Consider the following 24901-nt stretch of genomic DNA (forward strand, 5'->3'; position numbering starts at 1 on the left):
CCTGTGCCAGCTCCACCCGTCCTGTGCCAGCTCCACCCATCCTGTGCCTTTTCCCTTCTTTTGCTTTTACCATATCTCTCCTCACTAAAACTTCAAATCATCATCATCCAGTGCATTCCAGGTTCTCTATATAACTGCACTCATGAGCTTGACACCATCCTGAGTCAATTCCCGATCAATAGAAACTCACTCACTCAATCTCCTTGGTGACTTCAAGCTTCCATCAGACAAGTTCCTCCTGCTGTTGCCATGATTGACCTCACCCTCAACCCGTCTCCTCTGACTCTGACAATATTCTGGACCTTCACGCATGCCACCACAACACTTGACATCGATGTCACTCACCACCACTCAGACCATCACTTTCTATTCTTCTCTCACCCTCTTCTATTTCTACACTCCTCCCCTACATTTTCATCCTTACACTGCAGTTTGTGCTACATCACTCCATCCTCTCTGCTTGTACTAAACGATACCCTCTCACCCTCACACTCTCTCTCTGGATACAGTCACTAATACTTTAATACTTTACTTTTAATACTTTACTAATACTTGCAATGCAAACACATGTGTATTTTTTTCTCCTCTTTCCTTTCTCACTCCTGAGGACTTCATCACCTTCTTTGAGAAGGTTGGGGCAGCGCTAGTGTTTTTACCCCCACGTCCAACTCTGGGTTCCCTTTCTCCTTTCTTCTCAGATGAAATCCTTCCACTCCTAACAGGCAATCTGACAACATGCCTACTGAAGCCCATTCCTTCCACTATGTTCTAGACAATATTGATAGACTTGTTTCCTTATCATCTGGATGAGCACCTACAAGAAACATATTTAATTACAATGTTTACCTGTTATTTCCAATCACTTTATTCACATGCTTTTAGTAGTTCCTGCTCAGTCCTGCACAGCAGATGAGAGGTAAGACATATTCCTCTCCAGCATGCTAACTTGGTCATTGAAAAATACAGTGTTTTCTGTTTGAGCCTATCTGTGACTTACTCCCATTGTTTGCATTATTATGTCACTTGATCTAACCTTTCTGAGTTTCAGATCATGCGATGAATGGATGGATTTGTCTACAGAAATATGCTTGCAGTCACTTTTCTTCTAATGATCTGTAATATACATATATTTCAACAATTCATTTTTGAATTGCCAAGACTCAATTTGCAAAGCCCTGAGCAACATCCAGATGGACATGTTAGAGTTCATGAAGAAGAGCCTCTAAAACTCTTCTGGTCAGCATTCGTGAAGAGCCTCTAATACTCTTCTGGTCACATCTGACAATGTAAATACCACAGGGAGATTATGAAAGAGCAATCACAGTAAATGGATAGAGAAACAGCTTTTATTGCTGTACATTACAATGGCTGCAGAGTTCTGGATTACAGATCTAAGTAAATCAGACAAAAGATTTATCTGGTGTCAAAACAATCAAGTGAAGAGTGGAGAAAAAAAAGATCAAAACAAGTTAATCAAAAAACATCAGAGGACAAACATTCTGGCACATAAATAAAGATTAATCCATGTCACCGCAATGAGTCAAAAAGTGAACCATCAAAAAGGGAAACAATTTTTGTCAGTATTACTTAATACTTGGGTTATAGAGAACTGTCCCAAGCCATAAGGTCAGTGCAGTCTAGCTCCATCAGACCTCAGGACTCTTCAAAGACTTAATCTTACTTATATGTGAAAGAAGATGTGGAAAACAAAGAAAGAAGTCATGAGCCATATGCTAATAAATTAAAAACATTAAAGACAAAACATGCACTCTTAGCATTCAATATGAAATTTGAAATGTTTAAGTGATGGTAGCAAGAGGCCTAATTAATGTGGATACATTTGAGAAATTAAACTGTGGAAAGATTAGCCATCTCTAAAATATTTAACTCAATTAACAATTACTTTGTTACAATGACAATGTTAAAATAAATATCTAATTCTTAGATGTTTGCTTTCTCAGGTGTAAGCGCATCTGTCTTTTATGCAACACTGACCTGGTGAGACTACTTTGAACAGATAGCTGAAAGAAATGCACTGTTTTTTTGGCACAAAATCTGATCTTATGAAGTTAGCAATATCAGTATCCAGTGACAAAAGGGGGAATGTAGTGCTCTCATTCCCCATGTGATGGTTGTGCTGTTGTACCAGAGAATCCATGATGCCACTCGGAAAATCCCTCATCTAAACTACCACTGTCAGGCTGCCAGAGCTGAACAGCCTCAAAAAATGACAGTAGTTAAAAGTCATAGGTTATTTTTAGACATGTATATATGTGTAAGTAATGAAAGAACCACACATTCCTTTCAGAAAAGGAATTTCTATCCTATTGTATTAAGCCAGAAATGTGAGCATATTTAATACAGTTTCACTCCCAGGGGAAAAAAGAAGAAGAGATGAATGAATAACAAGGTTCTGTTTGGGAAGCGTTCCTTACAGGACTTAATGACTTTAAAGAAAAGGCAAAAAAAATCCCCAACTGCTGATGGGGAGGGCGGTGTGCTAGTGACACTCACTCAGGAAGCTAAATGGATGTTTCAGCTACCATAACAGAAAGCTGATTCCTTGGCCTGTTGGTCAGAGCACATTCAACCACCTGATATGAGCCGGGCTGTTGGCGGTCTTGTCTGCCTTAACTACAGGGACAAAAACACATCAAGATTCTGCAGAAATGTTCATTCATGTCTGCATTGATCCACTCGAAATTGGATTGAATCAGATCCACCCGCTCCACACTGGACCACAGCATGACAAACACCAAGTATTGGAGTGTCTCTTTAAACACGGCACGTCTTTAAGCAGCACGAATCCAGGCGAGGCTGTAAGAGCATGCCAAGCAGCCTGGAGGTGCACTTGTTCTGACCTCAGTGTGCTAACACCTCACATGAACAATCCTCATGACTCAGAACTTCAGCCTCAGGTGACCTTGCACACAAAGTCTGCTCTTCACAGCCAGCTACGTCTCCCACCAACACTAACAAATAATCATGTGCTTTCTTGAACAGGACGGAGAAACTGTAGTGGACTTTGGGCAACATGCACTGAACATGCACATGCCTTTTGGTGCAAGTATGTGATTTTTAAACAAACCACACACCACAAAGTATAAGAGAGCATGGGCAATAAAATCAAGACGAGGGTGACAGAGGAAAACCGATTTAGTTATTTGGTCTTATACCTTTCATTAAGGATCAAAGAAAACATTTAACAAAGAATAAAAATGAATTAAACACCCATAATTTCCCTTCGAAATGAAGACACGAAAAATATAACACATTATCTACTGAGTGCATCAATGCACAATGTATTCAAGGCTGCAGACATTCAAATGAAGCAATTAAATTAACATGACTGAATGTTGAATCCTTTCTCCAGTAACAACAGGCACCCTAGGTCTACGTGTGCAGGAGTAACTGCCTCTGGCAGCTTCCCGCCACTCCAATCCAACTTCTCTGACCAGAAGACGTGCATGAGGCTACAGTCCTCATGGTCAACACACTTCACCACGTTATTTTAACACTGTAAGATCACCAGTGTTAGTACTGTTATCTAGATTATCGTGAACATATCAAGAATCAAAAGTTTTTATAAAGGATACAATCAAAACTGAAATTATACATGTTTTAATTTGTGACGCATGTCCTAAAAATTGTTGAGATTTATTTACAAATACTCTATAATTAGTTATTGTATTATTGTACAATAACTACATGTACAATGTGGAATACAAATGCAAACAACTGGCTGGCTGGTAGTGCATGTGCAAGTAGTGCATGAATGTGTCTAGAATTGTAAAAGCAATGTGAAGGGAAGTTGGCTAATATGAACAGGGCATCAGAGGTTCTCCGTATTAAGATCTAGATCTCTGCATGTATGCTTTTACTACAACAGCAAAAGCAGACTGTTTTCACTCTGAACCTCAATCCTGTTTGATACTGAACTAAAAGAGGAAACACAAACACAAAGCTTTGATCTATGTGACTAGTGAAACACTGTATACTATACTATTGTGTTGCAGATCTTTTCTAGATATGATCAATGAGAAATGAAGGAACTCTGGAAACCGCTCCATTTGAACACTAATCTTGATTCATTCTCCGTAATTCATACAACTCAAATTAAAAACGCAATAGAAAGGCAGTTAAAATTCCCTAAATCAACAATACATCTACTTACATTACCTATGAAAAAAGAATGAAATATAAGTATTTCAGCTTTGAACATCACAGAAACATTTTCTGAATTCTCTGGAGACCTGGAGGATTCAGGGCATGGACAATTGTAGTTGTTAGAGAACGTAAGGTTTAATCTGGGCAGAGGACAAACAGTGTAAATATACAGTGTGCAAGAGTACTGTTCCTCCATTATATCATTCTTTATTTCCATCCACATCTAGTTAATGATCTCTCCATCACACTAATGTCTACCCGTCTGTCTTCTCCTCTCCTGCTCTCAGTTCCACTCCTCCTCATCTCGGTCTGGGTTGTCCTCCCTCTGAGGCTCTTGGAACTGTATATTAGCCAGCATGTCCCTCATAGCCACCATCAGACGATTCACTTCCTGGTTCAGGTCCCGCCCAGCACGTGCCACTTCCAGGTCATCCTCAGGTCTTTGTCCACCCTGAGAAGAGGGGAAAAAAAAGATTGTTTGTTTATTACAATTGAGTCAATATTGGCAATACAGTCATAATTGAATTTTCTAAGAAAACACAGTACATTCTTTAATTAATAGTACATTCTTTCTTTAATAATGAATCTGTGGGAAATCCCCATTAAAATTTTTAAATGGAACATCCACTTTATGTAAATGAAGGGACAAAAATGTAACTTATAATGTTAAAACTTATGCATACAAAACACCGTCTGGTAAATGCTGTGATCCTAACCTGTAGGAGAAACAAGAAGCTCAAGGCAGTGTTTGAAATGTTTGTTCATCTCAACCTGGGCCTCTTCACTAACTAACACTAACTAAAAAAAAAATACTGCTTTCATAAAACTATTGAACTTGCACAGGACATCTCAAACTACAGATTCTATGTATTATAGAATACAAAATGACAGGTCATATGACTCATGAGTTGTTTATTTGTAGGACCGAGGCTAACACTGGCTAATTGCTCGATTTGGAAAATACTTCTGGCTTTTTTTGTGTTTGTATAACCTCTTCTAATTAAATTCCTAGTAGGACACTTAGACATGTTTTCCTGGTTGGCTGAAACATGTTTTGGTTCAAGATGCAGCCTGAAAATCTGTTTACCACTTGACATTGAACTTATAAAATATATTATAACTAATTAAGAATAATTAAAGAGCCGTGATGAACATCCTTACCATCATACTCCTGACTACGTTTCACAAGTATATGTGAATCGGTGACAGCAAACACATGCAGAAGTGTTTCTTATAATCCTAAAAACTCACAGTATATCCTAATCCTAATTTTGTTTCATTACAGCGCCCAGGTCATAAATACAAATTAGAATGGTGCACTTCTGTGAGAGGGCCAAAGAATTCTCACAACAGTATTTAATCCTTAAGCAAATAAAAAACAGCAACCACAGACACCCCATCACCTTAGGTTGTCTGTTGATGAAGCTTGTGTGAAGAACGCAGAGTATGACCTGCAGGGTACGGAGTGGCAGTACTGACCTGCAGGGTACGGAGTGGCAGTACTGACCTGCAGGGTACGGAGTGGCAGTACTGACCTGCAGGGTACGGAGTGGCAGTACTGACCTGCAGGGTATAGAGTGGCGGTACTGACCTGCAGGGTATAGAGTGGCGGTACTGACCTGCAGGGTACGGAGTGGCAGTACTGACCTGCAGGGTACGGAGTGGCAGTACTGACCTGCAGGGTACGGAGTGGCAGTACTGACCTGCAGGGTATAGAGTGGCAGTACTGACCTGCAGGGTATAGAGTGGCAGTACTGACCTGCAGGGTACGGAGTAGCAGTACTGACCTGCAGGGTACGGAGTGGCAGTACTGACCTGCAGGGTACGGAGTGGCAGTACTGACCTGCAGGGTACGGAGTGGCAGTACTGACCTGCAGGGTATAGAGTGGCAGTACTGACCTGCAGGGTACAGAGTGGCAGTACTGACCTGCAGGGTACGGAGTAGCAGTACTGACCTGCAGGGTACAGAGTGGCAGTACTGACCTGCAGGGTACAGAGTGGCAGTACTGACCTGCAGGGTACGGAGTGGCAGTACTGACCTGCAGGTTGAAGTTGGGCAGCAGGGAGCGGAACAACAGGGACAGGGTGCTCTCGTTTGAGGCTCTCGTATTCTGCCTAAACAACATTTACAAACATAAGATGGTGGTTCCACAATAAAATAAAGACACAATTGGATATGGAAAATGGAATTGAAACAAATAAACATGTAGAGCAAATGGGCTGCAGTCCTTTTCAATGAAATGAGGCTTATGTGCTACCCCTTTTATCTACTTAAGGAATACCAATCTATCCTTCAGAGGCCTGATTGGGCTTCTTAACAACCATTACAAGACTTCCTCTGTCTCTCGGTCACACACACCAACCTAATAATCATGGCTACTGTTTAACACAAACAAATTATTCTTCTGTGTGTGTGAGCGTGTGTATATCTGTGAACACTGGTCTTTGAGACACGGTGCTTTTCCACATATCTTCCAGAGTTTGGTCTTCCTCAACTGTATTTAGCATAGTACACATTATTGTATTTTTAATTCCATAGGAAAATGTGCAAATTACAAGGCCCAGAAAAGTGACCACAAAATGGTAATGCAGAAAGATGCTGTGAGAGCAGGTGACCTTTCTGGCCTACTGTAGGACAAGATGGAGTCCAGAGGAGGAAGAGGATCGTAACTCATCACCGGCTGGGTGGTCACTTCCTGTGGGAAATGAAGCAAATCACGTGGTACTTCTGAGAGCACTGGTATAATATAGTACAATATAGCACAGATAACAGTGAGCTTCTGCTTGGTGCTAAGGGGGCGTTGGAGGGATGGGGGTTTGCTAGCGGGTGCGGGACACGCAGGGTCTCACCAGGGGCAGAGTGGACGTTGCCTCTTTGATCTCAGACAGGAGCACGTGTCTGTGGATGTTCCTGGGAGCACTCTGGTACCGCTGCTTCCTCCTGACAGAGAGATCACACGCACATCAGCGAACATCCTCATTTCACACGCACGCTGACGTATGATTGGTGGGAACGGCCTGGTTGGGGTTTAGGGGGGAGGGGGGTGTCTTGTGGTCTGTTTGCTCTTCAAGAATCGTGTCCTTTATGTTTGATGCTTTCCAACACGGGACATCGGTCGGTAATACATTTGGTTAATGTCTATGCTTGTCTAATGGATTAGCCTGGCAAGTGAGAAATGCAGAAAATGTCTTTAAAACATCGCAGAAGTCTGGCAGAAATAGCAGAGGCGGCTTCAGCCCCACAGGCAGAGAAGACAACTGCAGCGCTGCCCTGTCCACTGTCAGATGACTCTCGTTCTCTCTGATGGAAGCTGGAGACACCCTGACCAGCGCCTGCCTGACAGACATGTTCCAGTCTGACATCTTGCATTCCGAGCACTTAAACAACCCCATGCACCACATGGACACATGGTAATTATTGTTGTTGTTTTATCTCCTCGTTTTGGGCTTTGAGTCATTGGACCATTGTGTGTTTTGGGGTTCAGTTTGATTTGGCATTTGCAACACACTTTGTAGTTGCAGCTGAATTGGCAGAGAGTTGTGTTTGTCCTTAAATTTATTGTTATGATCCTGTATTGCCTTCATTTTAATGCCCTGTCACTCTTATATGCGGTTTTGTAATTTGTTATAAAAGAGGAGTGTACACACAGAAAAATAAGTTTTACAGGCAGCAGACAGCTCCAGAAACTCGCCTATACAAACCATTTTCCCTTTAATAGTTTGAAAGAGACATACAAAGACAGATCAATAAGAGAGAAGCCACTGTCAGTATGCCATATGTAACTAACATACATGCATTCATAGTCTAATATTTTTCAATCTTTACAACCTGTTAACAATCTGCCTTTGAGCTCCTCACCTTACATTATGTCTTGCAACTACAAAACTGCTGTTAGTTTGCTGCCTCTGTTGGTAAGCTGGCTGAAGAACTTCAACAGATCATGAAGAAAAAAAAAAAAACATGGCCACTCTTATCAGCAAGAATCTTACAGGCTTAGTTCTGGCCAGCTTCACAGACCTTTAATGATCTGTACAGGGAGGAACTTTATATAAACATGTAACTGTGATAATGATTCGAGATGTCACACATCAGAATGGGCTCAGTAGGTTGTAAGTAAGTAAGTAAGTAAAATACATTTATATAGCACTTTTCACAGGCACAAGCCACAAAGTGCTTTACAACGGAAAATAAAATAAAATAAATCAAAGACACAAAAACACACACTATAAAACAGAAATAAAATACAGTGTACAAGGTCAACGGCTGCAACCTCCACCACTAACTAAACGCCTGCGTAAAAAGGAAAGTCTTTAGCTGTTTTTTAAAAGTATCTACAGTGTCAGCTGATCTTAAATGTGGAGAAAGTGTGTTCCACAGTTTTGGAGCAACCACCTTAAATGCTCGGTCTCCACGAGTCTTTAGACATGAGCGTGGCACAGACAGTAAACTCAGGTTGTTTGACCTGAGTAATCGTGATGAAGTGTAGGGGTGGAGCAGGTCAGCGACATACACAGGAGCTGTGTTGTGTAGTGCTCTGTATGTTAAAGTTAAAATCTTGAACTGGATCCTGAATTCTACAGGAAGCCAGTGTAAGGATTTTAAAATGGGTGTTATGTGAGACCGTCTGCTTGACTTGGTCAGTAACCTCGCTGCAGCGTTTTGAATTATCTGTAAACGACCACGAGCTGATACACTGAGAGATGAAAACAAGGCATTACAGTAGTCTATGCGAGATGAAATAAACGCATGGATCAGCATCTCTAGATCTGCTGTTGAAACCATAGATCTCAGTTTACTGATATTTCTCAAGTGGAAGAAACAGGATCTTGACAGCTGTTTAACATGAGAATCAAATGCTAAAGACTGATCGAAGATAACTCCCAGATTTCGGAGGCTAGTGTGGACAGCAGAGGAAAGAAGTCCAAGATTTTGCTTAATCGTTTGACTAAGCCTATCAGGAGCAATGATCAATACCTCAGTCTTGTTATCATTTAGCTGTAGGAAGTTATTTGAGGTCCATTCTCTGATTGATTGAAGACAATCTAATAGCCTAGACAAACTATGAACCTCACTTGGTTTAAAAGAGAAATAAAGCTGAATATCATCAGCAAATAAATGATAGGAAATATTAAAACTATTTAAAATCTGCCCCAAAGGTAACATATACAAAGAAAACAACAAAGGCCCTAAAACTGAACCCTGTGGAACCCCACAGGTTAATGGGGTAGCCTCAGACGTGCAATTTCCCATCGTAACTGAGAAACTTCTCCCAGTGAGATAAGAAATAAACCAATCAAGTGCTGTTCCAGATATGCCCACCCAGTCACGTAACCTATTTATCAGTATTTCATGATCAATGGTATCAAACGCAGAACTGAGATCCAGCAGCACCAACACAGAGCAGTCACCAACATCAGCAGACATTAAAAGATCATTTGAGACCCTCAGGAGAGCAGTCTCTGTAGAATGCCTCTTCCGAAACCCAGATTGTAAAGAGTCGTAGCAATTGTGATTTTCTAAAACTGTAATCAGTTGGTTTGCCACCACCTTCTCTAAAATCTTGGATAAGAAAGGAAGCTTAGATATAGGCCTCTAGATCTTAAGCACAGCCGGGTCTAAATTTGATTTCTTTAAAAGAGGCTGAACAGTGGCGTGTTTAAAATAAGATGGAAAGCAACCTGTTAACAGTGAGGAATTTACAATGGCCAATATAGCAGGGCCAACGGTAGGTAAGACCTTCAACAATAATGAAGAGGGTATCACATCCACGGAGCTACTTGATGGCTTTAGCCTCACAATTACATCCAGCAGATCATCTAAGCTGATAGGCTGAAAGGAATCCAAAACAGTAAGAGAAGGTGGGCGGCTAGAAGAGGAAACACCTGCCACTGGCTTAATGCTGGACCTAATGTCCATGACCTTCTCCACAAAAAACACATGAAACCTATTACAGTCATTGACTGAAAGACATGGCAGCGCTACAGGAGGAGGAGCTACAATATTGTTTATGGTATTAAATAAAATCTTTGGGTTTCTTTGGGTTTGGGTTTGTGCACAGTGGGCTACAGCTGTGCACCACAGGATTATTCAGCACAGTGTAAATGCAGCTGCAGAGTAGGAGAATACTTCATATTAACTATTAAACATTAACGTGACTTACACTGCTATCATATAGTTTTGATAAGTCACTGTGGAGGAACAGGTGAACTGCCTTCAAGTGAGAGCATTTAAATGAGACAAAACAGTGTGTTTACAAAACAAATAAACATTGTTGTTTCCAGATTGGCTGTGAAGAACAGGATGTTTAGGGTGATAGAAAGGATAATGATTAGCAGAAGCCTGACTGAAACAGAACTAGAGAGGACAGAGCACGCACTCTCCTCTACACTCACATTCAGGACTCTATGGCTTTAGAATACTCAAAGTAAAGGAACTGGTGCTCAGACACTATCCTGCTGAGCTTTAAGAAAAAATAATAATAATATTTGAGTATTTGTCCACCTAACATTGTTTACCCAGTCCTCACAAATGTGCCATCAAAAATCTTCCCAACAGACTGAAACCAAACAATGATCAAAAACATTTGTACATTCAATGCAGCATCTTAATTCAGTACAACTGTGATTGAGCAATTGTTCCATCAATTCTGCTGTAATCTGACAAAAGCATTTGGTTATGAACTTTGAGCTAGCGTGTGATTCTTACTTGGTCTGGCAGTCCTCCACTACAGGGTCCTTTGCATCCACCCTCCTGAGCACTTCCTGTACGTTGCCCTCCATCCAGAGCATCACGCCTGCTTCCTTCCACAGGCTGTGACAGCGGCCCACGTACAGTCCCTCCAGCTCGGAGAGAGCGGGAGGCTGCCTGGGGTGAGAGGGGGGGGCATGTTTAGCGCTCTAAACTGTAACACTGCAGTCACCTGCACACTATACAATCACAGCTGTATGCCAATATCTCCCAGTTAAATTTAAATCAATCTTATCTTAACATGTGTCTCAGAAACAAAGGCAAGCGTGAAGAGGGGATGGACAATAGTGAGCAATAATAAAAATACCCCAAGCGGCATCTGTGTCCAAAGAATGCATGTGATGACACGGAGGGATCAGGCTGCACTGTGCAGAGGTCCAACAAAGGCATTAACACTGAAACACACACACACACACACACACACACACACACACACACACACACATATAAAATAAACCCCACCTCATGTATGCACACGTGCGCATGAAAGAAAGGCATTGCAATCCTAACAAGAGAGACAACAGAGCCAGTCCACTGGCTACATACATGTAAAAACTCTAGGACACACAATCTAATGTGTCTCAATGCAAAGCCACAAGTCAGCAGTGTATGGCAGTGTGTGTGTGTGTGTGTGTGCTTCTCACCTCCAGGAAACATAATAAGAGCATCCTGGAGCAATCGGTCTGCTCGGAGCTTCACGCGCTGACTCTCCTCCAGTGATGTCTCCTCCTGCTGGCTCAGCTGGTAGCAGGCCAGAGCCACTGAGAAGGCAAAGTTGGGCAGTTGTGCCAGGTTCCGATGGCCCTAATCCAGCGGAGCACAGCCATCAGCATTCAGATTTATCCACTGTGGGATTCTGGGATGGCGATCTGCCATTCTCTTTTGAGCATTCATACGTCAGAGCTATTATACTCTATTTAATGTCACTAAGACACTAAACAATGACTAGCCCCCCCCCCCCCCCCTTAATTTGAAGAACATGGCTTGCATGGCCTGCAACCTCATACAGAAAGTGGCTATGAACAATTTTGGAAAATAAGTTTGGCTAAAATATACTGTAGCTACTTGCTATGTGACTTAACTCACTTTAAATAAACATTTGTTTATTCTCACATTTGCTCAGAATATGATATTCAAATATTCTAAGTAATTTTAGCAATCACATGTTTTCACAATTGTTTTACACTTTTCAAACTACTGCTTTTCAATACACGCATAACAGACACAGACAAAAAGATAAGTAGCATTATCAGTATATAGACAGAGTTTGGAGAAGAATGGTTACCTCCCACTCCTCATAGAGTCGGACGAGGAACTGGTACTCCCGACAACGCAGGCACAGGAAGTCAATCAGCAGAAGCATACATAGAGGATCGTTATCTGGGTCCAAACTATGCGCGCGCACGCGCGCGCACACACACACACACACACACACACACACACACACACACACACACACACACACACACACACACACACACACACACACACACACACACACACACACACACACACACACAGTATTTTAAATTGCAGATAAAACATTTTTGTTCAGTTGAACTCCTCCAATTACACCAAGCACAGAAAGCGTGTAAAGTGATGTACCTGAGAATGAGCTTGCAATACTCCAGGGCGGTGCGAGGACAGCCTCTTTTCTCCAGGAACATCATGTGCTTGTACACTGCCAGATAAAATGCCCTGCACAGGACAGAGAGACATCGGGGAGACATCACATCTGGATCAGCAGCTCCAATGACACAAGAACATTGCGGAGTAATAACTGTTCTGTGATGGTTCTAGCTGAATCCATTTTGAAAAGAGAGGAAGGAGTAGGGCAAAGGAAGGGCAAAGTTCACCCAACAAGTTCACACATCAAGACGAGGGCTGGGGCTGCATATCAACTCTGATTTTCTTTATATACGTTTTCATGATAAAAGAGTTTCTGTTCAGTATTTAAACTTCTAACAACAGCATTAAGTAAAACGTGTAATAACAGCATATCTACAAAAACCCAGAATATGCCAAAGGGAAATCTAATGTGGTTGTGCATGAAAGTTTCAACACCTACACACTTATATACTTTTTTTTTTTTAGGAATTTTGATACACGAGTCACATATTAAAACAACTACACATCTCCAGTTAAATGAAAGCTTATGAAGAATGTTCCTGCCTCCATGCCTGAAGCAGCCCAGCACTGACCTGTTCTCTGGCCTGCGGTAGTCCAGTCGGCTCGTGCCTGATGTCATGCTGAACACGGGGTGGAACGCACACTCAAAGCTGTACAAAGCCCTCTCTGAAACACCCACACACGCATGGGAAGAGAAAGCAGGAAAAGACTAAATTAAAAAGTAATTAATGGAAAAATAATTGGCAAAACATCATTAAAAACAATAATAACTGTCAAACTGTTAAACTACGGAAAGCCTCCAGAACCAAGCAACTAATCTGCCCAAAATTGTTAACTGATGTAAATGTTTCAGAACAGTCCTAATAGAGTTTTAATTAAGATCCAATGTTGCTGTAGATGATCTGGAAATAAGAAATAATTGGTTAAAAGTACACTAATGTTACTTGTTATTAGGATTTATGAGATTCATGCCCAGAGCCTTTACCAGGCAGATCTTTCCACACCTCTTACAAAGGATGTAAAAGAAGATCCCTTACTGACTAAATAAAAAGAGTTAATGGAAGTTAATGGTCACAAAAAATATTCCCAAAAATATTTGTCTTTATTTTAGGTATAACCAATTCCCACCTGTCGGCTAATCCTCATGTCACATGACAGCTGCCACCTAAGGAGGGTGGACACGTTCCTCTAAAGCACATGCAGCCAATCACCGCATCTTTTCCAATACAACACAGAATATACGACAACCTCTAAACAAGAGAGCAATCACTAAAACTGCCCTCTCTCCCCTACCGATGAGGTCCCTGGCCGTCTCCTGGTCCTCCTGGATGCGACACACATCAGAGAGTTGTAGGAGAGAGTCGATGTGGTAGGGGTTAAGCTGCAGCAAGGCCTGTTCAGAGATTCATAATTCACACTTAGTCCTCAGTAAAAACCAAGTCACACGAACACAGTGAGCACTGACAAAAGATTATACCTTCCTAGAGGTTATTTAAGTTGTTTTGTTTCACTTAAGCAAAATGTGTATTGGCAGATCATTTTTCCTGTTTCATGGAAAATGCTTAAAATAAGAATTATTATATACCAGTATGGTGACATATCTTGAAATACATTAAATCTAATAATCTTACAATAATCTCTAAATGAGAAGTCTTAGATATTTACACTAGATTTAAGAAGTATTCACTTGCTAAGATATCATTTTTAACAGTGTGTCATTTGGTAAACTGCAATTTATTTACCACAATGTTATTAGGGTCCATGGACTCCACAGCATCAAAGAACTTGAACTGGACTTGCTGGTAATCACGACTGTGCTCAAATGTGAAGAAGTGGAGACCATTTTCTGACTCCAGCAGATTCATGGAGATACCTAAAAGAGGAAACACCAACATCAGCAGCAAAAGAAAAGATATGCAAGTCATATTATATGATTTATAAATGTTCAAATATTTTCAAAACAGACATTTTATCATGTGAAAAGAAAACTATTTTCTCAAATGACATCTAATAATTTGATGACGACAGCATTTGAAAGTCAAACAACAACAAAAATAGTAGGTCTGGCAGATTACAAGCAGTAAACTGACTGATGTCAATATTAGATATTGTCATTACAAGATGATGTGAATATTAAGTTCTTTCTTTCTAGGAAATGTGGTCTCCACCACAGGGTTGAACTCAATGAGGTTAAAGACACAAGCCTGTGGGACACTTCTAAATGTCTTGATAATGTGATATTGTGCTTTTAACAACACATTAGGCCCATCTCAAGGCCAGCATTGAACCAAGCTCTCTAGAGGGGGTGAAGTCTTATACAGTACAGGCCTCTGTGAGTGATCTTGTTACCAGAGGCTAAAAAGAGAAATATTTGTGAACACTGCCCCAGTTTTAAAAGCATCAGTGAAATAAACGGTGCTTTGGGGCATGGTTTTTAACACGAAACCAGGAAATGGCAAAAAAAATTTAAACAGATCATAGATAAGACAACAATTCTAAAGGCACTAATGGAAGTTGCTTTAGTGTTTAAACGTCATTTTAGGTCACATTCATAGTGATAAATGCTGCTGCACAGAAACCTACTTGACCCCTGCAAACACTTAATAAAGTTCATTGGGCACCGTGTCAGAAAGCATACGACACGTTACCTGGTCGGCTGAAGCGGGGCCAGGTGTCTTTGGGGGAGCTCATCCAGGAGCTGCGGTGAAACTGTCTCTGTCTCTGCCTGGGCCTGGAGCGCACAAAGAAAACACAAACACTTATTCCAGTGTACAGAACAGGTCATTCATCTAACATAACATCACCAGGACTTGGTAAATAAAAGCAATTGACAAAATGTTGGTTCTTAACTTCAGAAATGGAAAACATTTAAAAATTAAAAGCTGATGAGCATTTTGCAGATTAAATTTATGTAGATTGACTAATAAATAATTCTTAAACAATTATTCTTCCTATACACACATATACACAGACATATCGCAATAGAGAGGGCCCTATCTATTAGCATATTAATTTGTCACAGAAAATTGAGAAATTAACCAAACCTTTGGTCACCCAATACAGCCCGAGCTCCAAAATATCTCTTCAGTTCGGTCTCAGGATTCAGATTCCTAAATGACCGAATGGGGGAAACCATCAAACACGAAGGACCCCTTCCTCTAAACAGCCAAATCCTGAAAGAATAAGTGTTGTAGGTAGGTGTAAAGAAGCTGTTACCTGTGTTCTACATACAGGACAGGCCTGTGGCCTGGAAGCCCACTCTCCTCACTTTGGTGTGAGAGGCCATTGGTCTTTTCTATGGTCTCCAATAATGAATCTATGTCATCTTCTGCACCTGGTTCCTCCTTTGATCACATTGAATGAAAGTATTAATATCCATGCTGAAATGTGAATAACAGAGATATATAAATAAAGCAGATACTGTATTTGATTAATATCACACCTGTGCATTGCCAGCAGATGCCTTTTTTCTCTTCTTTTTCTTCTTCTTTGATTTCCCACTACACTCAGACTAGGCAGAACAAGTTTAAGAAAAAAAAAGGTTTAATCACGAATGAATCACGAATGTGATGGAAGTCAGCTAGTACAGCTCACGTTCAAAACCATGAGCTCCAATCGTAGCTAAACCAAATCTGTCCTTCAGAAGAACTTCTTAACTTGTTAAAGTAAAGTTGCGCAGCCGATTCCCATACATATTTAATTTTGGAAAACAAAATCCACATGCGAAATCTTTGTTTAATTTGTAAATCAAGTTAAACCTTTTGGGTCTCCGTTTCCTTCTCCTCCGGGTTCCTTGGTGACAGAACAGCCTCCTCGTCGGTCGGAGGTTTGTCTGCATCGTTCTCAGCTTCTCCTATCTGTAGTGTAAAACGGGTTTAAAGAGGTGTCATGTCGCCTCGGTGAGACGCTACAACAGTGGTTAGATACAGGGCCAGCAAGTAAAGAGTTAGGCTCAATATCAACTCAAGTTTTGAACTAACCAGCTCATAAATATTGCTTATGTTCTTCTGTGACTTGCTCTTATTAGTTTTACGACTGCTCTGCCTGGCCGGCTGTAAAACCTCGCCGTGCTCTTCCTCCTCTTCCTCTTCAAAGTCCACATCCTTTCCGTGCTCACAGTTAAGTTTCAGATCTCCGACGTTTATAGCCTCCTGACCCCTCTGCTTCCCTTTCAGTCTCCGCAGCGCACGGCTCGACATCTTGTAGAAAAGGTCGAGCGGCTGGTTGGTGGTGCGTCTGGGCCGGAGCGATAGACGACCATAACAAGGCAGGAATTACGGAGTCCAGCAACAGAGGCTCTGATTGGACCATCCGGAGGAACTACTTTCACTTTTAACAGGAAGTGACGTCGGTAAACGGATACCTGTTTGGGACACTCATAGGTTTCTGGAGGTTTGCGAAAAACTTCGGAATTTGGGGCACTAGAAGGCGCTGTTGGGCTACTTCAAAAACCATGCAGGCAAAACCTGTCACGCCTACATGCCAAATGGCGAAGATTTTTTTAGTCCTTTTTTTTTTGTGAATTTTGCGCATCAAACAAACATTTCTGACATGAGTGAGAATTAGTACGTGAGGCAGTTTCGACAGTCTCCTAGTAAAGACTTAGCAGACTTTTACTCATATAATTAAGCAAAAGTAGGAAAAACCTAGGACAATGTTAACTTATTTTCTATATGGACATATTCATAGATATTTCAAAATATATAAATCATATATAATAGTATATTCATATTTTGACATATCTTTCTTGAAAATAACCCAAAGCTAAAAAAAATTGAAAATGAAAACCTTCAAGAAAAAGCAACCTAATTAAATAATCGCCTTTTCTTTTTATCTATGAGTTCTCAAGACTGTGAGAAGTGTACCTGTTAAAAGATCTGTCTTTTTCCATTTGGTATGAAAATAAAAGGTGTGGCTATGCTTCACCACATAGACAAATCATCTCTGAATTTCTCCCATATAAATAGTACATTCCTGACATGAAGATGTTGCAAGCAAAAGAAGTCACACTGTCAGGTATTGAAGGTATTGTCAGGTATCAGTCCCTTGAAGAATAAACGTGGCAAACATTTGCAATCAGAAACTGGCACAACTTCTTTTTGTTTAAATGTGACAATAGGTGTGAAACATGTATTTCACCACTGCAGTCTGCTACGCTTCGTGTGTCATTTACAATACTGCTGTAATAATAGAAGCAAAGTAATTCCATATTTTGCAACTGAGAGGATTAATTAAAGCAAATCGCAGAAGTACTTAAAACTGTCACACTACTAACTCAGTGTGCTTTAAGCTTCACTTTAGCCAAAATTGTGTAAAATGTAGCTTGATTATATTGTACTTTCAAAGTAAACTGTCACTATGTCCTGAGTTTATTTTTTGTCATAAAACATCACAAATGACATTGTGAGGTAAATATTCACTGACACTGCCGACAATGTAGTTAAAAAAATCTGAACACAGTGACCATTCATCCATCCTGACATGTTTGTTAGAACATTCATAAAGGTGGCCTTTGTTCAACTTATACAGGACACACGTCTGTTCTCTGTAACAGAGCACATACTGTAACCAGTTTCAGTCAGAAAGTGCAAGTAAAATGATATGAGTAATAAAGGTGAAATTGCAAATACTTAGACTAATTACACAATCAAGCTACTGACAGGTAATGACAGTAGTTTTGACTTCATTTTACATGTCTAAGAAAATTCACAAGTGATATATTCACTGATGGACATACTTGAGTAAACAAGATAGAAAAGGTTTAAAGAGTGCAAAGTTACAAGTGGAATGCCGAGAATAAATTTTCTTGCCGAAAAAATCCCAAATAACACAACATAAAAAATACAATACTATTAACATGTTTTAACAAATGTTTCATATGAATCAAAACAGAATAATTCTGCAACTTTGTGTATGGTATATTTTTCCACCTTTGCAGACTTAGTAAACAGTCCTCCGCATGTTGCGTCAAAGTCCACATGCTGAAGAACATGTCTGATCAGTATTCATTTGCATCGACAGGTAGGGGGTTGACGTACGCAGCGGCCTCAAGTTCGTCCAGCCTCTTCCTGCGCATGTCTGGAGGTGGGCGAGGAGGGGGGTTCTGGGGAGGCTCCTTGATGCTCTGAGCCACACGTTTTGTGGGCTCCGCCTCAGGTAGGATGGGCTCCCAGTGCTCCCCATGAATGGCTGCCTACGCAGGCAGAAGTGAAGAAAGATTTAGAGAAGTGTCAGAGACATCTTCGTTCCCCCACAGATGTCGTTACGAAGTGACACACAGTGTAGCCACAAGTGTTGCAACCACAACACAACGCTTGTTTAGCCACAGTCATAATACTGTAGAATGAGTATCAAGCAGATGGAAATACATTTCTGCCACCCAAAATTGAAACAACTGACAAGCAGGCCTGTGATTGTAGGATTTCACAAACTTTCAGAACAGACAGAAGAAACAGGTAAAGATTTGTGCTACAAAGTGCCTTATTCTAGAAAAAATGTTCTATAATAAGCAGTTTATACAATCTGAACTTGAACCCTTCACATTTTTGCAAAGAGATAATTACATAGTATCCGTTTCCCACAAATTGTACTGGTGTAAATTTTAGGACACTGAAGAAATTTGTGAAATATGTGAAAGCAACTGTACTTTAAATCTTTAGGTTATGCACTAGTGTGAGGAGTGAACAAAAGCATTTACATAACAGATGTTAGGAAATTCCTAAGGGGGAAGAGGAGTTAACTTCTTCATTTCAGTTTCCAAGAGATCAGAAATCTGTGTATCTGTTACTTACTGAAAAGTAGATGAGACTGGCCATTCCAAGGCAGACACAACCTAGAACTGTGGCCAGCATAAAGCCTCCTGGGATACAGAGCCTTGGGAGGGGAGGAGAGGGTAGCACAACATCTTGAAAAACATTTTTGAGGGTCAATGACAGCATGATAGACAGACAACAGGTTCCAGTGAGTGAATGGTATTTAGGAAAAAAGATATCCCCATACCTGTCTGTCTACTGTCTACTGAGGTTTTATTGTTGGCCCAAAACGACAAAAATGTAGCTTAAAACACACAAAAGTGCGAGTGTACTTACGCTGCATGCAGGAATGCTCTTACGTAGTAGTTTCTTGTCAGTGGCCCAAATGCCTTTACACATACTGTGAAACAATACTGACCCCTAGAGAGAAATTACAAAAGACATCTGAATCGTCAACCACTCGAACTTAGTGTGGTGCAAGACATGCTCTCTAAAAATGACCGTAAACGACATTACAAAAGAAGGTACAAAATTTAAGAATCAAAATCAAAAGTACAAGAAATACATAAGAAACACATCATTAAAATAGAAAAAAGAACTTACGTTCTCTCAAAATTTGTGCCTTTGGCCCTCTTGCTCCGTGGGTACTCAAGCAAACACACAAACACACCTGCAGCTCTAGGCTAGTCAAGGGTAACATCACTTTTTCACTGGCGCGTATTAAAACACATGAAAAACAGAACTTCGGTTTAGATAAAAGGCACTTTCTAAAAGTTTATCAGCTAAATTTTTTTTGAAAAAAAAGGACAGAATAACTATAAATATAAAATAAATAATTGTAATCTTGTTTAACAGGCCTCACGTCACATAAAGACATGAACTGTAGGTGTCCGATCTTAGTGAGGATACATTCCAAAGGCAGCGAACTTCCAGCCGCTCAACTGGCCCGCCACCCCTACAATGCCGCCAGTTAGATAAACTGAAACAGGGAAGTAAGCAAAAATAAATCATAATCACACATGTATTTCCTCATAAGTTAACAGACGCACTAACCGATTTTGATTTAAAACATTACTGCCGTGTCCCCCGGACCGTGCGTATATGGGACATCTCTAACAGCTGACACGATGAAACATCTCGCGTAGTGTCACTACATCTAACTGGGCTTAGTTCACTCTATATACTGTTCGCAATAGTATCAATAGGAATATTTAATCTATTTGGCATTTGTAATTAATCACGCTATTAGTTAACATAAATGTTAATGTAGCTGTGAAATAAGTTGTTTTAAAGTTGTACAAATATTTCTACTTACTAAGTCCAGCGGCGAGGGCTTGTTCGTTTGCCCACATAGCCCACTCGATCTTCCCCATCTTCAGAGGTAGTTTGACTACTGGCACACTCGCGAAGGTAAACTCCTTTCTCTTGACAAGCTGTTACCTCTGCCCAAACTTACATATACACTCAGCTTTATCTGAAGAACACACGGTGGGGGTTTCCCGAGTGCTCCAACCCAACCCGATGGTTTCGTCACTTCCTATTTTACAAGCGCTGGTCCGATTCTTTTGATGAAGGTTTTGCGTCCAGTACAGGGAAATGATAGACCAGATCACGCAAAGTAGTCTATAATTGTCAGGTCCTATCGTAGGTTTAAACATAACTGTGCCACATGCATACACGTGCTAATGGAAACGGTATGGTAAAAAGGAAACTAAGAAAGACATGTTACCAACAACAAATATATATTTGAATAACATTAAAAGAAGCTTCACAAACCCAAAATGCTTCAAAAGATCTGCACAAGTTTTAGTTTATACACGCACATGTGTAAATAGATATTATAGTTCTTTTGGTGTGGTGCAAAATCTGAAAAAAGTGTCCAGATATCCAAACGCAATGCAGTTCTTTATAAAAAGCATATCCTGCTCCTATACTGAATCTTTAGTTTAAATACTTTATTTATACTTTATAGTCCAAGTCAGATTTGGGTGCTGCATTCAATCCATTCATGCTCAGGTACTCTTCTTTGGAAGTCCATCTGGGCCCAACAGATGAAGGTTTGGGTCCTCCACCATACATGGACCAGGACCAACCTGGAAAAAACATTATTTTCTGGATTTACCATGGTTACAGAAAACTACTGTGTTACTCTGTGAGGGAAAATATTAATTATTTCATTCAAAGTTTGTTTTTTTAATTTACTTTCCTTGTTTAGTTTCAATGGTTTTTCTCTGAGAACATTTCCTTAAAGGTAAAGGAAGTGCGAGCTGCATACCTTAGTGCTGATGATGTAGCTAATGCCCTCTGGTGCAGTCTCCACCCCAATGGCTCTAATCAGATCTTCAGAGAGGGAGACACGGCCAATAGGAAGACCTTTCACAAACCTGAAGTGGCAACAAGCACATTCAACACAAAGCTGCAGATCATATCATGGTAACAAGAAGAAGGGGAAAAAAATACAAAACTGCATGCAATTTAGATATATTCCAACAAACAAGATACAACTCAATAACCTCTCATTGTACATAATTTGGACAACATATAGGATAACTAGGACTTCATAAATAAAATAAATGAATAAATGTTACCTATTCATTGCAGAAACTGAAATAATTTAAAATTGTTATGAAAAAGCTTGATAAAAACTTACTCGCCACCATTGCATTCCGGAGGAAAAAAGTGTTGAACAACCTCAACAAATTCATGAACATAGTCTTGCAAGGTGTAGATTACGGCGTTAGGACCAGCATCAAAAGTATACGCCACCTGGAAGATGCAAGAGTGGTACAATACAAATCTACCTTTAGAGGACATTTTTACAGGTGGCATTAAATACTTTGCTGGACCATTAAAATACTTTACAGAAAGTATGTAAGCTGGACATTACAGAATGTAAGTACAATGACATGCCTTCCTGTCCACTAACACCACAGACTGTGTGTTGCCTAATGCAATTCACCTCAAGTCATACATGCTGTCCACATGACGAGCAGATGAGCTTTCTAACTGGTCATGGGGATACAGAAAGGGAGCTATAGTAAAGGTAAATGAATTTTTGATGCACTCCACTAGTGATCACTAGTGTGCAGGTGTGTTCTCACAGCACAGATGGGTAAACGTGGAGGAAAAATTTAAATTGGGGTCAAAAATACTATTGACAAATATGGCACATTTACATTTTTTTAATAGATAAAGGCCACAAGTACACAACGTGATCAAACAGATCTACAATACACCACCTTTTTGTTTCTCTGAAGCAAATAATCAGAGAAACAAAAAGGAATCAGAAACATAATTCCCTGTAAAATAATGAACCAGGAAGCTGTACTCACTCTGGTCTCTTGGTAATGCTGATTGTAGCGATGCACCAGGCTGATGACCTTTCGGGATATGTCATTGAGATAGAATATGGGAGGGTAGGTGTCCAGACAGATGGCATGAAACTGATTACTGTCCTTCATGGTGAGCTCACCAAAGTCTGCAAAGTTTCGTCTCTGGATAGCACTGATCATTTCCTCCATCCGACCAGGAACTACGCTGTCTGCTCGGAGCTGTTTGGAAGGGATACAAAACACCACACAAACCACTGAATACAACACATCAAAATTCTGACTTGAAGTCAAGCAAACAGTATATAAAGTCTGTGTCTCTGTACCTTCAACAGTCTGCTTGTTTCTACACTGGTCTGCATGCCAGAAGTGCTCGCGACAGGCTTCCGCTCTGCACTGACCTGAACACACAACAAATACTCATTTCAGTATATATGAATCAAGACTTTCATAAACAAGATTACAAATTAATTTACCAGCTATCCATTAAACAAATAAATGGTATGATGGACTCATGAATCAAAGTATTTGTCTTTTGTGTTAAAGGGTGAGAGATAGCACTAAACAAAGTTCAAGAAAAAGTCACAATCAGTTGACACTCACCACCAGGACCAGAACTCTGAGCTCCGGCCAGTGAGACTCAGTTTCCACCTGCTCGGCCAGGCTGTCTTTCCCATCCTGCCTCTCGCCCATCTTCCACTGGACAAAGCCCCCATAGATGCTCCTGCAGGCACTGCCTGAGCCTTGCCGGGCCACCAGGGACAGATCTCCCTCCACTCCAAACAAGCGAGACAGGGAGTACACTGAGGCAGAAACAAGCAGGTAAACAGCATGTAAATAAACACGGTGAGGAAGCAACAAGCCACGCGCAAACACTTACCCAGGCAGGCACAGCCACGCGCAAACACTTACCCAGGCAGGCACAGCCACGCGCAAACACTTACCCAGGCAGGCACAGCCACGCGCAAACACTTACCCAGGCAGGCATAGCCAGCTGCAGAAGACGCCAAACCAGCTGCAGTGGGGAAGTTGTTGACAGAACAGACATGGACACGGTGAGATAAGCTGTTTTCAGTGCTAGGATCTCCATCACTTCGCCTTTTCCGTGCTAACCGTCGGACTAAAACAAACAAACAAAAAAAAGACAGGAGAACAATAGATTACAAAGAGCTTGTTAGGTGTATTCATTCATATCAGTTTATGGCTACAAAAAACTATACTGGGTCCTACTCTCTCTAAGGCAAGACTGCAGTCTTGGTTGGTTAATATCTTCCTCTTTGCCATTCAACCAGATACGGTCCTCTTGGAAATCTCTGCTGCATGCAACAGTTGTGGTTGTTTTAAGCTGATTAGGAAAAAGTGTGAGGCTAAGATCACGATCACCAAACAAGACAGAAACTTAAAAATAATGAAGTCAAATAAGCACATCACAGGACACATCAGACCCTCTCAGCTCACCTGGTCTTGATGGAGAGTGACACTGAGTGAGGAGTTAACGGGTAGAATCAGCCCCTCGTCCCGTTTACCCCCTGTGAAAAATAAACTCGTTACATGCAAGCAGTAGGATAAGGTCCACAAGATTAAAAAAATGACAAGATAAGTACTGATCCCAGGCAAAAACTCATCACTCCAGACTACGGCGATAGCTGCCTGTACACAAGCGGGAGGTTTGAGTGGTTAATTAGAAGACACTCGTAAGACATACGCACACTTACAATATTTAATAACCGCAATATTTACAGGCGCAGTGCACGTTATCATTGAGATATTTTGGCTGTTTATCTTCGGCATTATGGCTTCTTCATGAAATTAATAGTGTCCTGTAGCTAGTTTACAAACGAACGAGCAAAACCGTCTGCACACAAAACCAAACAGCTGCACGCCGACATTGAGGAAGTCGTGGTCCGATAGCAGCGTCTCTGATTGGTTAGTGTTAGACACGAGGCGCAGTTATCCGCCAATCCAGTAGGGCTTTGTGCAGACGCCATTCTGTGTGACCAATCGGTGAGGTCGGACCATGTCGTAAAGTAAAGCATGAACGGTGTGTCGCTTGACTCCGCCCCTCCCGCCTGACAGTAGGACGGTGTTGAAAGTTAAAGGAGTTTTTGATTAAACTGTGAGGTCAAACTTGTGACTTTTCCCTCACATCTACATGCAGAAATATACGCCATGGGAGGGGGACCTAGGCCCAACTAATCTGAGAAAATAAAACTAAATTGTATAGTTTGCTTAATATAAACTACCAAAAAGAATAAATATGTGGCTGTATTACTAGT

At 40.8% G+C, this 24901-nt stretch overlaps 3 protein-coding genes across 4 annotated transcripts; all 3 read right to left on the minus strand.

Moving 5' to 3' along the window:
• Window positions 1-1328: 1328 nt before the first annotated feature.
• tcf25 (TCF25 ribosome quality control complex subunit) lies at window positions 1329-16859 on the minus strand. 2 transcript variants are annotated; one of them, XM_076992565.1, is made up of 18 exons: window positions 16525-16858; window positions 16303-16401; window positions 15987-16055; window positions 15761-15888; window positions 15589-15654; window positions 15193-15275; window positions 14287-14417; window positions 13838-13937; window positions 13117-13210; window positions 12521-12613; window positions 12201-12306; window positions 11560-11719; window positions 11223-11310; window positions 10874-11032; window positions 7018-7108; window positions 6784-6863; window positions 6207-6282; window positions 1329-4618 (listed from the first exon to the last, which is right to left on the minus strand). In XM_076992565.1, exons 1-18 carry the CDS (start codon window positions 16741-16743, stop codon window positions 4451-4453), a joined length of 2010 nt encoding a protein of 669 aa, XP_076848680.1. In that variant the 5' UTR covers window positions 16744-16858; the 3' UTR covers window positions 1329-4450. The 2 variants fall into 2 exon arrangements, with proteins under 2 accessions (XP_076848680.1, XP_076848681.1); XM_076992566.1 differs by lacking the exon at window positions 6207-6282 and having other exon boundaries at window positions 16525-16859.
• A 1031-nt stretch (window positions 16860-17890) lies between these two features.
• cyba (cytochrome b-245, alpha polypeptide) lies at window positions 17891-20804 on the minus strand. The gene is made up of 6 exons (XM_076992568.1): window positions 20612-20804; window positions 20206-20275; window positions 19900-19974; window positions 19633-19716; window positions 19336-19417; window positions 17891-18737 (listed from the first exon to the last, which is right to left on the minus strand). Exons 1-6 carry the CDS (start codon window positions 20667-20669, stop codon window positions 18543-18545), a joined length of 564 nt encoding a protein of 187 aa, XP_076848683.1. The 5' UTR covers window positions 20670-20804; the 3' UTR covers window positions 17891-18542.
• A 161-nt stretch (window positions 20805-20965) lies between these two features.
• mvda (mevalonate (diphospho) decarboxylase a) lies at window positions 20966-24746 on the minus strand. The gene is made up of 10 exons (XM_076992567.1): window positions 24341-24746; window positions 24084-24154; window positions 23856-23970; window positions 23602-23745; window positions 23229-23428; window positions 22952-23026; window positions 22629-22847; window positions 21947-22062; window positions 21572-21680; window positions 20966-21389 (listed from the first exon to the last, which is right to left on the minus strand). Exons 1-10 carry the CDS (start codon window positions 24414-24416, stop codon window positions 21309-21311), a joined length of 1206 nt encoding a protein of 401 aa, XP_076848682.1. The 5' UTR covers window positions 24417-24746; the 3' UTR covers window positions 20966-21308.
• Window positions 24747-24901: the final 155 nt, after the last annotated feature.

Source organism: Brachyhypopomus gauderio, chromosome 2 (assembly GCF_052324685.1).
Source record: "Brachyhypopomus gauderio isolate BG-103 chromosome 2, BGAUD_0.2, whole genome shotgun sequence".
In the NCBI taxonomy this organism is placed as follows: domain Eukaryota; kingdom Metazoa; phylum Chordata; class Actinopteri; order Gymnotiformes; family Hypopomidae; genus Brachyhypopomus; species Brachyhypopomus gauderio.